At 39.2% G+C, this 14,175-nt stretch overlaps 1 protein-coding gene across 2 annotated transcripts; it reads right to left on the reverse strand.

Annotated features, from left to right (window-relative positions):
• Window positions 1-1,600: 1,600 nt before the first annotated feature.
• Window positions 1,601-13,807, reverse strand: OTULIN (OTU deubiquitinase with linear linkage specificity). 2 transcript variants are annotated; one of them, XM_039714794.1, is made up of 8 exons: window positions 13,685-13,800; window positions 12,111-12,440; window positions 8,965-9,038; window positions 8,048-8,142; window positions 6,685-6,828; window positions 5,712-5,837; window positions 4,432-4,701; window positions 1,601-3,165 (listed from the first exon to the last, which is right to left on the reverse strand). In XM_039714794.1, the coding sequence occupies exons 1-8, from the start codon at window positions 13,768-13,770 to the stop codon at window positions 2,971-2,973; spliced, it is 1,320 nt and encodes a 439-aa protein (XP_039570728.1). In that variant the 5' UTR covers window positions 13,771-13,800; the 3' UTR covers window positions 1,601-2,970. The 2 variants fall into 2 exon arrangements, with proteins under 2 accessions (XP_039570728.1, XP_039570730.1); XM_039714796.1 differs by having other exon boundaries at window positions 2,953-3,165; window positions 4,422-4,701; window positions 13,685-13,807.
• Window positions 13,808-14,175: the final 368 nt, after the last annotated feature.

Here is a 14,175-nt window from a genome sequence, read left to right on the forward strand (position 1 = left end):
AACTGTCCCCTAGAGGAGAGAGCTGGTGATCACATTCAGTGTGCCCCTCCTTCCTCAGCATGCCAAAGTATCCTCCCAACAGCCTGATAAACCAATCTTCAGTCAGTACTGACCAGTTCTTCAATGGCCCAGTATGTTTCAGGGTAGTTTTTTTGCCATCCCAATGACTTACACTCTGTTGTGAACAGAAGTAAGAGAATTTCATCAGCATCCAGGCAGAAATGAGTGCTCTGGGGAAAGGGGACTAGAGAGATGCCTTCTTTGGGAGGCTTCTATCATGCTGAACTTCCTGCTTCACTTTCAGCTCTGTGGAATTAATAACATTTCTTTTCCATTTCTGAGAGCCTGAAGTTCTTCTCAAGAAATTCATAAATTGACATATTCTCTGAATGTGTCTGGCTTGAAGCACACTGGTCAATGTCATAGCACAAATATTCATTGCAGCCAGCTTGAGAACATGGCTCCTGTCATCTTCCAGCATTAAGCAAAAAGGAACACGAAGAAAGTTCATGAAGAACATCTGACCACCTTCAGACATTCTTGGTCCTGTCCTGCCAGCTAGCATAGTGGGAAAACAAATGGCAATTATGTCCAGAAGAAAACGAGATACAGGAGCCTGCACAATCAACTATTTATATACCAGGGACACAAGATGATAAGTTGAGCCCCACACTCCATACACAGTGCAAGAGCTCCCTCTCTCCACTTTCTTCAAAATCTACATGGTTCTCTGACCACATCCAGCATCCAGGTGAGACAGAAGTTCCCACACTGCTCTCCAGCCTCCTTCACTAGCTCTGGATGGCAGGGTTGTTGCTGTCACACTGAAATACACTTGGCCAAGAGGTGGCCAAGCTTCGACTCGGCTGTCTGAATAAAGGCACAGTCCTGAACCAGTTCACCAGGTCTTGGTGAGCTCCCACAGGACACCATCAGGCTTCTGCTCGGCTGTCTGAATAAAGGCACAGTACTGAACCAAGCACACCAGGTCTTGGTGAGCTCCCACAGGACACCATCAGGCTTCTCTGAGCCTCACCCAGCCTGAGCTTGGATAGACTGCCTGCCACAGCACCAGGCACACTTTATAACTTACTAGGAAACAAAATAAAAGCAAAATAAAAGCTTGGTGTAGACAGAAGCTTTCACAAAAAACACACGTGACTGAAGCACCTTGTGCCCAGTCCCACCCTTCCAATTCAAGATACAAGCCAATTATGTAAATTGTTTCCAGCCCTACTGGCTACAAACTCGGCCCCTAAAAAACCTCTGCTTTAGCGGTTTCTGTCATACATGCAGAACTACTGCTCTGCATGTGTGACAATATCTTTTCAAAGAGGTGTTAAGTCTCAAGAATGTATCACAATTCAGTAATTTCAGTTAATTTATTTCTCCTCCTCTTCAGCTTTTCTTGGATAACAGCAATTCAGGGAATTACGTGGTTTTGCTGCCTGTGTGCATGCAGCCAATAATTACTTCTTTTACATAGGTTACCATACTTCACAGCTTTCATGAACAAACTAACGTCAACGTGGATTATAAAAATTGAAACACTAAAAATATAAAGTATATGCCATAAAACAAGAAACAAAATGCTGCCAGATGAATTTAAGTTTTTTATTCCCTTGTAGCTCCCATAAATTTTCAGTAACAAACGAATTGATTTAGAAGGCAATGAAAACATGACAAATATAACAGAGTACATGACAGGCCTCATTAATGTGTTTGAACCACATTTTAGAACATAATGAATACACATTTTCATTGTGTATATTACCTTCCACAATAATAGTTAACAAAATAAATTCAACTAGAACAGAAGAATTTTGCATGCCACTTTCTCCAGAATATTCAAATGAAAAGTTTTTATAACCTTACCCCATTTACATATGAAGGCCTTCTAAGTGACCCATGTATGCCCAGCATTTGAGTTAAATCAGCTTTCACTCTCGTGTTCCAAAAGTCATCTGCAGGACATACTTCTACTTGAACCTAAAAGCTGAATGCTTCATTATTTAATTATTTTTAAAGATTTGCCAGCACTTCCAGCATCTGATATATTCAGTATTCTCTCAGTTTTAAAGCATAATGAATAACTAAGCAGAAACGGAACGTCTCGTCTCTCCATTCTTGAGAAGAGTAAGCTGCACGAAAAGTTTATTTCCATCTACTGCACTCCCTGGACAAATTAAAATCCTCATGTTCTCCAGAGCAGCTGCCAGAGAGGATTAACACTACAGGAGCAGTAACGTGAACAGACATGTGGCTACCTTCTATCAGCTGTCATAATTTAAGTGGGAATTCTGTGTAGCCTTTGACTTTGTGTCCAACTATCAAAAAGGTTTCAGACTCCCTTATCACATTTGCCTCTCCATGGGTTGAAAGGGGAAGAGCAGCTCATTTTCAGTGTAACAGATGACTGGCTTCTAAATAAGAGACACTTACGTAAGAAAAAACAACCCAAACCATGAGAAAACTTAAGTAACATCTCTGTTATAGCATAAACCATGGCAGGCATTAATTTCCAACTGCAAAAGAATTGTATTACTTCCTGAGACCCAATTTTGTATAAATGGCTTCTAAGCACTATTACAAAGATCTGCCAAGACACTGCCACCTTACTTTCCCAGAAACTTCAATTGTCATTATTTTGGGGAGCAAAAAGCTCATGTCTTACCACAGAGCCTCACTAAAAGAAATAAATCTATAGTCTTGGCAATTCTATTCAGAGTAAAGTCCTTCAAAAAAAGGACTGCAGAAGCTTCCTTTTTTTTAATGGAAAACAGAGCCATGCTTGCCAAACCTCTACTATTTAAGAAAGTACCTATTTGATACTTTATTTTAGATGTCAACTTCCAAAACACAGATTTCAAGCTGTTGATTTAATCACACGGATTTTGTCATTGTGCTGTTTCAAAACAGCATGGGAAACCTCCATAAGCAGCACAGGTTTGTCTGCCTAAAATCACTTGTTCATAGCATCGTCTCTTGGCACATTCTGACTGGAATATTGTAATGTCTGTCATCTTCAGTTATGAGAGTCACCACAGGCCAGTCCTCCTCCGGGTCATTGGGGTACAGCGTGATGAACTCATCAGTGCTGTACTTATAGAGCCGGTACACTTGGATGGTATACTGCAGAGCATATGCAAGAAGAAACATTTCCACCTACATTGGAAACAACAAATATTTGTGTAAAATTCAACATGTCTTCTACAAGATTTTTCTCATAAAAATATTAAACTAATATCTATCAGACGTAATTTTTCAAAGACAAAAATTGTGAAGTGAGAAGTCCTACGCATGAGCATCTCTCATTCAGTACCTGCATCCTACCCCTCTATGATACTATGCATTTAACAAGAAAGTCCTCAAATCCACAATGACATAGTAGTAAAACAACCCTAAAGAAAAAGTGCTTCACACAGAGTGTCCCATTGCTGCAAGCAGCTAGGAAAGACATTCACTTGCATCAGTGTTCATCCTGTTAAGTCACTTAAAACCAGACAAGAGCAGGTTTCAGACAATGATCCTTTCGCTCTTATAGAGTGCTTTGAACTTTTCAGCCAAATAAAAAGTAAATGGAAAGCCCTTACAAAGCCCGTTGACAGGAGAAGAAATTCAGAAAAAAAAAGCTGTGAAAAGCTTCTACTTCATCTACTGCAGCGACAAGCATATCCTGTTCTAATAACAATTTACAAAGAATCTCACTGAAATAAACAAATATTGGCAGCACAAAAAACTGGTAACAATTTCTTGACATAAACTGAGCAGCAAAAAAGTCACCAATGAAACACCTGTTTTCACAGGAACAGCAAACTGCCTTATCTATACTGCAGTTGTCAGATTTTTAAGATAAGAAACAAAACCAAAACTTAATACTTCCATGTTTCTAGTATCTATAATTAAGTTGCGAACTACACTGCAGTGTCCCGCTTGTAATGAATTCAATGGGATTTTTTCAATGTATGTTTCCAAAATCTTTCAGTCTATTCAGCTAATTAACTACTCCTCATTTTTGTTTGGGGCTTTTTCACAATTTGTGTACAATTTATGCCATGTACAAAACAGTAATTTCCATTAGCTTATCAGAATTCACCCATGTATGTGCTACACATGGTCTTCATAATTTGAGTATTAGCTTTTATCGTGGTATTTTTAAAAAAGCTAACAACTAAGAGATCCATACAAGTGTTCTATTAATAGCAAACCCTATTTCCAAAGAATGGTACCTGCCAGCCACCAGACAAAACGAGGCGTTTCAGAGGAGGGCCTTTACAGACTCTCACTGCAAGCAAGCAGTTCTAACATATTCTTCCCAACAAAAGACCAGATGCTTCAGTCAGCCCAACAAAACTGAGAAATTTCTTAAATCACTTGAAACTGAAAACTCCAAAAGAGGAAAATAATACTTTAAGAACAACCTCTTCTTACTTGTTCAAGGCCTCCACTGTGACCAATATGATTCAAGTGATTATGCATTAACTGACAAGGGTTGCTGGATGTATCCCGTGCAAACAGGAGCCAGGAGAAGACAGGCACTCTCCTTCCACTTTTATCAGCATTGTATAGTTCAATGGCAGTGTTAAGCATCAAAAATTTCAGCGCTTCATAAAGACTGTACTCCTCCTCTTCATTTTTAAACAATTTATCACAAGCTTCTTGTTTCTCAAGAGGACACTTTATTTCACTTATATTCTTCCACTAAAAAAAAAAAACAACAAACAAACCATTACACACAACACAAATCAACAGCCATCACCTCGCCAGAGCTGCAAAAAGCCACTTGTGAGTTGTCAGGTGCTCAGCACAGACACTCAGAATTTACCTTAAGAAGGGCTTTGTGCCTTTTTAAAAACAATCAAGAATATTTCCACAAGTGTACCCCAATCAAGGTCAGGCTGACTTAGTCTGATTTTGCTTACATTGATCCATAAGCAAAGCAAAAGGAAAGGATGTTAGAAATTGCTGCAAGGTAGCAGAAGAAATATTGTTGTTGGACAATATGCAATAAGGTAACCTTTTTGTTTCTGTGCCATAAAGCCTACGTACTTCATATTCTTTACATTTCTGTAACTCATTCCAACCCTCAAACTGCTGAATTCAGTATTCCAAATACTCTTAAAAGCCTTCATAAAGAGAATTTGCATTCACAGTAAGACAGGAACAGCTGAGAAGTTTTTTAATAGGTTCCAGAGTTCCAAGAGGGAGAAAGCATGGAGCTAGGTAATCTAGTATGAACACTTAAGGGCACAATCATGCTCCTATGACCTGAAATAAATGTATAAAAATGGATCAAAAACTACTCCTTTGAAATTACTTCAGTGCTGTTATGTTTTTCTTTCCTTAATCTCGTCCAGATAGCAGAATGATTTGTCTTCAGTATACATATTCCTTCAAATAAATACAAGAAATAATAGAGGCAGAAAGCTACTCTGTTATATTAATTTGTTCATTGAAATCTGTCTAATTAATAGTTTTCTGCAGAGATGCTTGCAAATTAATTCCAACATCAGGCTACTGCAAGTTGTAAAAGACCAGACACCTCTCACATATCTGAACAGACATTCTTTACTTTACTTTTTTGCAATATACATACAGAAAAGGGACTTTCACTACTGAAAGCATCCTTATGTTAAATTCTCCACATTCAAAAATCTTTTTCGCTTTTCTTATTTACAAGTGACCAAAGAATATACAAATACTTTTCCAACCTTTTGCCTTAGAAGTATTAAATACTCTTTTATTTCATCCCTTATTTCTCTCATTCTCTTGCCAGGTTTCTGTCTGAGCTGCCACTCCTTGATCCAGTCATACTTGCTCAGCAGGTTTTCAGGAAGCTGGAAGTTGAGAGAAGAAAAGGCAGCTTAAGTTAAAAGTCTGGAAAGGAAAAGCCACCAACCTGCATATTTTAGCAGGGTCTGCATGAGACATTCACCATTTACATTTCCAGCAGCATCCTGACAACTGGAACCTTACTCTTCTCAAGTGGCTCACTTTTGTATAGGCAGCTTCTCACATGTTTCTTCCATGTTCACCAATACCATCAAATGGACCTTGTTGACACAAGACAATTTCTGGAATATTCTTCTTCTGCTTGTAGGGGAATACCTTGCTTTTCTCATACATCAGTGCTCCACAAGAACAGCTCTTCATGTCAGGCTGGAGTTGCTCTTATGCTTATTTTAAGCAACATGTAAGACACAGGTAATTACACACATTCTGCAAAGCCTACAGCATCCAATTTGCTATTCCACTTTCTAGAGAAAACATATATGGCACACAAGAATAGATATTATAATTGAAACCCTAGGATTTTCTCAAATGTAAGAATAAATTCTTATAAATTTCTTATAATTTTCAGTCTGTATTTTTTTTGTAATTGCCAGCTGTCTTGTGTAAAATCTCTTACTGCCACATTATAGGCAGTAAGAAGAAACCAAGAGAGCAAGATTAAGACAGGCAAGTGACATTCCTGTAAGCACTACAATAACATTTATATCCATTATAAACTGGAAAAAAGAATTACTGTGCACAAACAATAATCTTGAACATTACAACTTCTCAGTTCAGGGGATATTTACAAGTGAGCATATACATTATATAACAGAGAAATGAGATCATAAAATTATTAAATAGGTTAGACCCAATATTAGTCTATTGTCAGAAGATCAGTTTGACACATACCATAGTAAAATCCTCACTCTGCAGCCACCTTGGTAACTGGGTAGCTTGGCTTAATGCCTGGAAAAGAGTTGCTCTGAAGGCACAATAGTTATCACCTCGTATTCTTCTTATAGATGCAAACTTCTGAGCAACTGCTTCATATCCCTAGAAAAACACAAAATCCAAAGAACATGAAATCACTAATAAAACATTTTAAGGTCACACACACACTGTTAACGTAAGAGGTACTGGAATATTATAATCCAAACACTAATGCTATTAAAAAAAAAAAGCTTGACCTACTTGCCTATTTTGGAATATTATAATCCAAACGCTAATGCTATTAAAAAAAAAAAAGCTTGACCCACTTCCCCATGTGGAAGTTCAAATGCTTTTAGGTCACAAATTATACTTTGAAAAAAATACTTTAGTTCTGCTGAAAAACAAACAAGAAACTGAAGAAATCTAATAGACAACTGTTTGAGGTATTTGTTTGATAATAGACCATAAACATCATTGAAATATGGGTAGCTAACTCATCTAGCTTTCCAAAAAAATATCCAACATACACACACAAGACTACACATCATGCTTAAAAGAAATTTGAGCACTAGTTGATGCTACTTACCCAAAACATGGCACATGCAGTTTGTTTCTGCCTCAGGGCAAGTTTGTGTTTACACTGAAATATCTTGACACTTGCCTCAGCACATTTGTTCCCTCCCTGCTGTTCCCATACTCACAGTTGTGGCAGAAGCCACAATGTTGAAATGCAACTTCTGCAACTCAGCTATCCTGGCAAGGGCCCATGTCCTGTGTGTCCATACTTCTCACAGTAATCTCTCCAGGGAGGCAGGGGGAGTTTTTGACTTTTGTAAGGTATCTTTATGTTCACTCATACATATCACTAGATTTCTCAAGCAACAAAACAACTTTATTTTCTACCATTCTAGGTCAAAATTAATATAAAAAAATAAGTTCAAAAACTGGTAAAAATCTCAGAAAAAATTTTTAAAACCCATACAATTCACCACTTTCAGTTAACTGCCTTCCACCCAAAAATTTGGTAATCTGCTCTGCACTTCAACAATCCACAAAATTAGCAATTTATGTCCCTAAACAAAATATAAAACTTCAATTGAAAACAATAACAAAGGACAGTATTAATCAAATGCCTAAATTTAGCAAAGCAAGTAGCTTTGCTAAAAACACATTTGAAATGAGCACGAAGAAAAGCATCTGCCAGTTGTAAACCGCTCATAAGACCTCACAATGTAAAACACTGCTACTGCATTTCCTATCCTAAAAGACTGACTGCATAGGAAATCATGTAGCAGACAAAAAACAAGAACCTAGTGAAATTCAACAAAAACAGAACTGCTACCTTTCTCATCCTTTTTGCTGCTGGTGTATTTCCTCTCCATTCTTTTCTGCAATACCCCATGATGTCCATTTCAGGTGAAACACTTAATTTATATTCTGTCAAAACAGAACATGCAACATATTATGTGCAACAGAACATTATAAAACAGAAGAAGGTAGAAAGCACATCAAATTTCTAAATACACTATCACTTTAAATTAACTTCAGTGACAAATGAAACTGGCAGCACAACCTGTAGCTACTAAGTAATTATTGTTGTGGGAGGGGATAAAATCAGTTTGTTCTGAAAATTATGCATGAAGAAAAGTTATGATGTAGTTCAACAAGATAGGGAACACTCTGCTCCACTCTGCACTCTTCTCTCTTATGCAAGAATTAATTGGCAAAGAGAGAAATTAGTAAAGTACACTTTATTTTCTTAGCAAGCAGAAAAATATTGACAGAAGTTTCTCTTCTTCATACAGCAGCCATACTATAAGGCAGAAAGAGGACAGATTTTTCTCAGTAAGTCAGTAACAATAACAGAAAGAAGAGAACAGCCTTCATCCCAAAACCAGGTAGTACTGAGGGTGTCAAGGCATGTTAGCAACAGATGCTGCTATGATAACTATGACTGAGTAATTTTCAAGCATGACACTCTTAACATAGACTATGTGACTGCTTTCCACAGAATTCACATTCACTCATAAAGTAATTACAGAAACAAAGGGAATGATATATTAAGAGCAACTAATTTTACAGAGACTTGATCTTTTTTTGAATAAAACGGTACACTGTATTCAGTCTCAAGTAACTGCTATTGAACACAGACATCTGTGCACAGAAGTCCCTGGAAGAGAGAGTGTCAGGACATCATACATCAGTGCTACAGTGAGTTGCAATACTGTATTTGAAACTTCACACAAAGTTGGATTGTACCTGATGAGTTTGTTTCACTCAGGAGTATTTTCTCTCTCTCTATTTCTTCTTCATCACGATACATGTCCTCCTCGCTGCAATAAAAATCAACACATACCTCAAGTAACAGCACAAATCCTACTCTCTTTTTCAACTTCTTCCTTTTTTTACAACTCAGGAAAGTATTTAACTCTTTCTACTTTTTTTTAAACTCAATTTGCTTTCCGTCGTACTCATTTTCACAGAACCAACATCAGCTCTCAAAAAAAGTTTAGAAAACCCTCTCAACTGCTCCCCTCCAGTATCTGTCACTAGGTTGGTAATAAATTATTGCCTGAATTTCTCTTCTGTGGTTCAATGAATAGTACAGTCCCTTCTACAGTGTTTCCACATTTTACAGTTTAAATCTGCAAACAAAAACAAGCCAACATGTCTATTTGCTGCACATATGAATAATGAATGCACCTTATGCATGCAACCAAGAACACATTGCCCAACAGGGCTTTGTATCTACACATCCTGGGAATGACCAACCTGCCTCGTGCTGAGCAGAACACATGACAGAATACAATGAAATGTGGCCAACTATCTCCATTTAGTTTGAATATTACTGAATCAAAGGAGAATTTCCACCATAATCCAAACTGCAGCTTGCAGGCTAGCTGAAATCCAGAGAAGCATTTCTTCCTCAAATAATGTGGGCTTTTTGGCCATGGTACATTGTCAAGTGTCTGCATCTGAGCATACATACGACATTCTGAAGTCAAGTTATAACCATGAGAGAGGAAATTATGCCCTACAAAAATACTGCATAGACCAGCATCTGGAGCTTGGATGGGAATATTACTGCTGAAAATGAAGGTCCATAGAATGTTCAAAAAAACTGACTGCAAATTTCACATTCCTGAGTGGCATTTGTCATATAATTAGATCTAGCAAGTAAACTTCTAAAAAATAATCACAGCTTCTCAATTAAAATTCTTTAAAAAAACATATGTTACTAGCCATATTAGTATCATTTAGGCATAGCACTAAAAGAGGTTTACATTGGAAGCCTGGTTTTTAAAGAAAGTACATAAACAGAAAAAGGCTGCAAGGTTATTGCTTACTGCACACTACTATTACTAGCTTCTAATCTACTCCTCAAGAACACCCCAAATCCAAACCACAGTCTGCCTCCTAAAGACTAGGAAGAAATTAAGGCACATCTGACATCACTAAGAGAGGACAAGCAATTAGGAAGACTGTGAGAAAGTTTAATGTAGCCAGATGGTAACGGGATTACTTTCATTAAATTTGAAAGGACAGACCACTGAATGATGGCTCTGATTTTTTTTTCTTTATGTCCAAACCAGCTTACTCAAACCATCTGTGTACATCTCCCTTGAGAACAAAAAATCTTTAGTGTAAAGAGCAATGTAGGTTAATACCCGGAAATTAATCTACTGGGCTGTCATATAAAACTAGTTTAGTTTTTACTCCAGGGCTCAAGTAGCTGCATGAAATCTCATTTTTAACAACACTAAATAATTATTAATTAAAAGAGAAACAGTAGATTTAGTAGGTATCAAACATAGTACTATCTGGTGAGAAGACATGGACTTGAATATGGACTTGAAACAAATATTTCTATGATGTTTCTTCTCACCAGATAGTACTGTGTTTGATGCATACTATAATAGTATGCATCAAACACAGTACTATCTGGTGAGAAGAAACATCATAGAAATATTTGTTTCAAGTCCATATTCATGTTACACTATGATGTTGTACAAAGCCTAATTTCTCAGCAGAGTTTTAAAGTCCATTAAGGTTTGTGAAGACTGTAAAGAATACTTAATAACCTTGAAAATATTACAAAAAAAACCCACACAGCTTGGTATGTGACAGCAGCAATCTCTAGCTTATCTTCTGTATAATCCAAGTATCTAAAACATAAAGCACCAACCTCCCCCTCTGAGCATGAAGAAACCTGCTGCTACAAGGGATCCACAAGGAGAGAAATTGTGACAGGACAGGGAAATTGTTCTTTTGCCATACAACCTTGAATAAATTCAGTGTAAGATGCAGAAAGAAGTGCTCAACAGACTAAGGCAGTGAGATTACCCAAAAAAGGGGAAGTTTGGTGTAAAGGAAGCAGTGTCATGTCCCTTCTGCAGATATTATGAAACCACCTTCTTTCTGGGAATTGACAAAACAGAAGGGCTCAAGTAGCTGCATGAAATCTCATTTTTAACAACACTGAATAATTATTAATTAAAAGAGAAACAGTAGATTTAGTAGGTATCAAACATAGTACTATCTGGTGAGAAGACATGGACTTGAATATGGACTTGAAACAAATATTTCTATGATATTTGTTTCAAGTCCAGAAATATAATATAAATACTTGTTTCAAGTCCATATTCATGTTACACTATGATGTTGTACAAAGCCTAATTTCTCAGCAGAGTTTTAAAGTCCATTAAGGTTTGTGAAGACTGTAAAGAATACTTAATAACCTTGAAAATATTACAAAAAAAACCCACAGAGCTTGGTATGTGACAGCAGCAATCTCTAGCTTATCTTCTGTATAATCCAAGTATCTAAAACATAAAGCACCAACCTCCCCCTCTGAGCATGAAGAAACTTGCTGCTACAAGGGATCCACAAGGAGAGAAATTGTGACAGGACAGGGAAATTGTTCTTTTGCCATACAACCTTGAATAAATTCAGTGTAAGATGCAGAAAGAAGTGCTCAACAGACTAAGGCAGTGAGATTACCCAAAAAAGGGGAAGTTTGGTGTAAAGGAAGCAGTGTCATGTCCCTTCTGCAGATATTATGAAACCACCTTCTTTCTGGGAATTGACAAAACAGAAGCAGACACAGACTGAGAACATGACAGATTAACATCCAGAGTAAACAAGGTACTGCATTTCAAGAGAGTTGTTTTGAAATCCAGATAGGCAAGAGGTGCAATCCATCTGCACAGGCACCCTCATTCCAGAGATGAGTGTGTCAAAACACTGTTGTAGCATAGCAATTGTTAGGCAAATCTGTGGAAACAATAATGTGGAAACTAAAGCCTTTCCCCATTAATGTTTAGATAAACATTTGAAAAATACAGTGAAAATAATTTTCTTTTCTATGGAAAATTGTTAATATATTTTAAAAAATTAATCCTTACCTCTCCTCAGATGACTCCACTGCTGAACAATTACTGGACACAGGTACATACAGTTCACAGTTTCTGGATGCATCCTGATCCATCACAAGAGATTTAATCATATCTGTCTTCTCAGGTCTCCCACTGCTTCTGTATACACAGTCTTGTCTTATTTCTGATGTAGGTTGCTCTTTCTGGTATGCAGGTGCATTTGCTGAGCCAAGTTCCTCAGAAGCAACACCAGCTTTGTTTTTATGCTTCATCAGCTGTGTGGGAACACTCTCTTTTTTCTCTTCTGCACCTGCAGAAAGGCTGGTTGGTTCTGTCATCCACCCTTGAAGATTATCCTGGCTTTGAAGAACGAAAAAATATATGAAGAGTTTCTCTCCCAGAACAAAAGCATGTATTTCAAGGAAAATTACAATATTTCAAGAGTTACATTATACTTTGAGAATTCAGAGGGTACATAAATTATTCAAAACCAGGAAGAAAACCCAGAACAGTTTGGTAAAATAAGACAGCATCCAAGCTATTTACTAACTCACTCCCCTGACCATCATTTCTTACCAAGGCTAAGCTGTGCCAGGTTCCTCAAACACAACCTGCACAATATTTAGTGCCCTGAATAAACACCTGCTATCCTTGGGGTGCAGGTACCTAAAACTCCAAGGATCAGCAGAAATTTTAGAGAAACATTTGTGTCTTCCAATATGATCAAGGTATCAAGACAGGATGTCCACAATCCATTCTAGCAAGCTCCCCAAAAGTTTAGGATGTATATAGTAAATTTTCAGGGATGTTTATCTTAAGTTGACACACAATCCTGCCCAAAAGTTACGAGTTGCTTGGCAGTTGTCACATTAATGTTCTAGACAACTGTGGCTACCCACACTGGTCACCTCAGAGCTCACAAACTTAATATCCACTCTATAATCTTAAAACTGCACAGCACATTTCTACCTCTAGTTTGAAGCCTCCCACCTGAAAAACATCTTTGTTTACTAGTGTTACAGCCCCTTAGCACCTGAGCCCCGACATGTACAAAGATATTCCACAGCACAGAGCTCACGGAACTGCAGAGCGGGCTGGGCTGAAGGGACTTTAAAGCTCACAAAGTTCCCAGCCCCGCTGCGGGCAGGGACACCTCGCACGAGGCCAGGCTGCTCAGAGCCCCATCCCGTCTGGCCCCGAGCACCTCCCGGGATGGGGCATTCTCAGCTTCTCCGGCAACCTTCTTCCAGCGCCTCACCACTCTCACAGTAGAGAATTGCTTCCTAACATCTAATCCAAACCTGTTCTTTTTCAGCTGGAATCCTTCCCCCTTGTCCTGTCACTACCTGCCCTTGTAAAAAGTTCCTCTTCGTTTTCCTTGTAGGCTCCCTTCAGGTACTGGAAGGCCACAATTAGATCACTCCAAAGCCTTCTTTCCTTTCCAGCCGGAACAGCCCCAGCTGCCCCAGCATTTCCTCATAGGAGAGGAGCTCCATCCCCCCACATCAACTCTGCGGCTCTCCTGGGGACTCATTCCTACACTTCCCTGTCCTTCCCGTGCTGGCACCCCAGAGCTGGATGCAGCACTGCAGCTGGGGTCTCACCAGAGCGCACCAGAGGGGCAGGATCCCCTCCCTGGACACCGCTGACCGCGCTGCTTTGGAAGCAGAGTCGCACTCCAGGTCCCCATTTCTCCCGTCCCCGCTCCTCGGGGAAGGACGGCCCAGGCTTGGCGCAGCCCACGGCCCCCCGTGCCCCGGCAGGCCTCACCTTTCCACGGCGCTCCGGCCCCGCCGAGCGCCGCNCGCTGCCGCCCCGCCGGAACCGGCACACGCCTCGCCCCGGCCCGCCGGAAAGGGCGGCCCCGCCGGGCCCGCGGCACGGAGTGCGCCGGGAGCGAAACCAGAGACGGGAACCGGCACCCCCGCAAGGTGGAAGGCAGCAGTGAGTTCTCGGTAACAGAGGAGACGGTGGAAATAAGAGTTGTTTTCCCGCTGCCAGACGTTCCGTGTAAAAGGAAGTGGTCTAAGAATGCAAAGCGTGTGTGTGTATTTGTGCGTGTGTGCTTGTGTGCGCGTTTATGTTTGTGCTTATG

This window comes from Passer montanus, unplaced genomic scaffold (genome assembly GCF_014805655.1).
Source record: "Passer montanus isolate IOZ18808 unplaced genomic scaffold, ASM1480565v1 scaffold31, whole genome shotgun sequence".
In the NCBI taxonomy this organism is placed as follows: domain Eukaryota; kingdom Metazoa; phylum Chordata; class Aves; order Passeriformes; family Passeridae; genus Passer; species Passer montanus.